The sequence below is a fragment of the Coptis chinensis genome, chromosome 6, assembly GCF_015680905.1.
Source record: "Coptis chinensis isolate HL-2020 chromosome 6, ASM1568090v1, whole genome shotgun sequence".
NCBI lineage: Eukaryota > Viridiplantae > Streptophyta > Magnoliopsida > Ranunculales > Ranunculaceae > Coptis > Coptis chinensis.
In genome coordinates, this window is record NC_141461.1 from 90,907,370 (window position 1) to 90,910,788 (window position 3,419).

The following is a 3,419-nucleotide window of genomic DNA, read 5'->3' on the forward strand; positions in this document are numbered from 1 at the left end:
TTTGGAAAAAGTTTTTCTCACTTTACGTATTGTTTCAAGATAAACCCATTTCACCTTAATGTGGGATAACTTGGGAGACAAATTACTCATTCATGTCTCAATGGATTTGTGCAAATCCATTTTTCTAACATAAATTTCTATCAATCTATATCGATATTGATAACCAAAAAGGATACTTTCGAAAGTCTTGATCCTCATTATTGTCTGAACTTCTATAAGAAAACTAAATTATATATTCCATAATAAACATGAGCTTATCAGCTCATGACATCCCATAACAAAGTGGATCAAGCAAGTTAAACAAAGTTTGCAAATTAGAACAATGTTTCCAAAATCATAAAAATGCAAGAACACAGAAACCATCTTCCATTTACAGGACAATATGCTATCTACTTTTCAATGGAAGAAACCACAAACACAGCATTTTGCAAGAATCATTACACTGAATTTAATGGTCTACCACATCCACACTGGCAGAGCAGGACAAAAGTCTGTTCAAGATGGAGTAAAATACAGCCACTGATATCTCCTTCACTCTTTTCAGTCCCATGCACTTCCTTCCACCACCACCAACACCAACTTTTCTTTTCTTTCTGTGTGCCACTTTCCCTCTAACTCTGCCAAAACACTTTTTAGTCTTCTCTGGCACAGTTTCCTTCCTTGAAAATGTGTAGCTTCTCAAGTACATCTGCCTACATGATATGCTATCCACCACTCTTGGAGACGTACTACTGTTAGTATTGGACTTGTGCCCAGTAACCTTGTGAACATCATTAGAACTCACCCACTTCACAAACTCTGCATCAGATTCCGGCCACTTGTACAGGTTCACATAAGTTGCTCTGACAGGTACACGAGCATCATGTATACAGCTAGATATGCACTTGGAACTCATATTCTTCAAGTCAGTGATTTCTGAAATGGACTTGTGGGTTTATAACTTTATATCAGAATGAAAGCTTAGATTGGAAGAAAAATGGATTTTGGAGAGTTGTTAGTGCGTTTAACTTTGTGTATTTGGGTAGGAGCATGAGTATTTGGAATGATTTTGCCATTCCCTCATTAGTAATGAGTTAATTGTTGCTTTTGTGGTAGGCTTAGAGAAGGTATAATGAGTGTGTATATAAGATGCTCCAGGTGGTAAATTGGCTATCCTATTTCACTTTTATTCCTAAACACGTCGCACTCTCTCACCCTTTTTATGTCTTTTTTTTGCTAGTATGTCTGAACTCTGAAGGATGCTAAGAGCCTAAGAAGCAACTCCTTAAAGAGTTTGGCATGCAACACTTTCACCGAATGCAATAAGCGACTTTGAGACCATACAAACAGAATTTTGCACAACAAAAGACCTTAGCATTCACTTTCTATTATCATCCATTTATATGACTATTGTCACAAGTGGAAGTACTAAAATTCAATGGATGGAAATTGTTAATAGGTAATGAACTACCAATGTTGCTTTTGGCTATGGGAAGTCCTATGGGCAAACAGGTCCCTATATTTATTTCTGTTTTCTGTCCCCATATAATTTATTGGCCTCCAAATATGCTGTATGTCCCAAAAAGCAGGCTAGAAGTATGATTGTAATGCAAGTATTCAACACACTGAAGTACATGGTTTAAGTTTTTATTTTAAAGAAAAATGACTTGGAGACAAAAGAGGTTAGTGGTAGATGAACGGAATTACCAATGGATTGAGATGGTCAATAATCCTGAAAGTGGATTTTATAGGTAGTTGAAAGTTAGTTTACACTGTCTGGTCGACTAAGAGTTGGAGTCGATTAGCGAAAAAAAAAAAAGACTAAGAGTTGGAGTCTTTGCACCTCGACTAATCCGGGTATAGAAGTAATCGATCTTATTTAGGTTGATTACGATGTCTTTAGTGTTTCTTTCCTAGGGAAATCATGTTATGTAGCATGCATTGATTAAAATATATGCTGACCCTCCATGAACCTACTTGATTAATACTTGCATTCCTTTCCACGATGTTTGTTTTGTAAGGCAAGCAAGTAGTTCTATACGTCTTTTTAAAAGTTTGGTTTTGACTCGATTATATATGTCCTGGTAAATCTTGTTTTAAGTTGAAAATTCCACGCGTCACACATTCGTTATATATTTTGTAATATGTGTCACCAAATGAGAAGGACGGCAAACGGATTATTGTTTACTTTGGCAGTAATTTGCTAGATATATATGAACATACCAGTATCAAATTACGGAGCTAAGCATTTTGAACCTAGTTAGCACAAGCATATATAGGGTGATATTGTAAATTTTTTTTTTTTTGGTAATTCCACTTTATATATATATATGCACTAAAGTGCGTCAGGTACCTGAATATTACATGTCATAAGTTCTTCCTTCAAAAGTTTTAGTAACCAAGTGGGTGCTTTCATCTCCTAAAAACAGTCTCTGAGATGATGATCACTGGTCGCTAACAGATGAGCGGCCTTATTTCATATTGTAAATGAAACATTCAGTTTTGATTCTTTGAGGGATTAGAGAGTGACCATATCATGGAAATCAAGAAGCTTCATGTACAGGGTAGTAAGTTAAAGCTATCCACCGTTTGATATTCATGACAGTGGACATGAATCATGGATTCATCTTCTACTGAGGTCATAATGGGTCTAATATAGTGTTGAAGTTGTTCATTACTGGCCTTGGTGTCGACCATTCAAGGCTCAAACCAAGCCTTGGAACGGTGTTGGGCACTGTTGGATTGTGATGCAACCTCAGTGGTATCTTAAGAACCTGAATTTCTAATTAATTATACAAGCATAAAAATTGAAACCAATCGTTATTGGTAGATATTTTGTCTCTCCTCTATGTGGTTTGTGCCTGTATGGGCAGGGGGGATGCATGCCTTGACAACACCGGTATTAAAAAGCATCCCTGTATAGTAAAGAGTTTCTTATTTCATATTTACATGCTGTTTGCTGAGATCCATGGAACTGATGGAACCAGGGAAAAGGAATGGATTTGGAATTTATTATTTTGCAGCAAAAAGTGGAAGCCATTCTTGAACTGGGGAAGAGATTCATATACTCGACCTGATGAGGATGCAAGTAAAAGTTGTTTACAAGAAGAACAGAACCAGACTATCTAAAGCATTATTAAGGTCTGGATTAGACGTTATTAGTCTAGGATCTATGTTGCCTTCAGTAGCAGAGCCCATGGTATTGCTGCACTGGATATCAGACTAACTTTCACAGTAGAAATGTCAGTGTCTCATTTAGCAACCCTGACATAAATTCACTAAATTGGTTGCCACTATGAAAAAGTTAACTCCTTCCTGTGGATGATTTGCAAGTATAGGAGAAAGATTTGTCGGGCGATATTCACGAAATTTCCAAATTAGTAGTTGCCTTTGATAATCAGAACTGCAGTTTAGCTAGAAATTACTGTTCAAACCTGTAA

At 36.5% G+C, this 3,419-nt stretch overlaps 1 protein-coding gene across 1 annotated transcript; it reads right to left on the reverse strand.

Annotated features, from left to right (window-relative positions):
- Positions 1–448: 448 nt before the first annotated feature.
- LOC147495336 (uncharacterized) lies at positions 449–895 on the reverse strand. The gene has a single exon (XM_086568362.1). The coding sequence runs from the start codon at positions 893–895 to the stop codon at positions 449–451; it is 447 nt and encodes a 148-aa protein (XP_086424488.1).
- Positions 896–3,419: the final 2,524 nt, after the last annotated feature.

Bases quoted from the DNA above. Each gene is read 5' to 3' on its own strand.
- LOC147495336 (XM_086568362.1), bottom strand. From the start codon at position 895: ATGAGTTCCAAGTGCATATCTAGCTGTATACATGATGCTCGTGTACCT.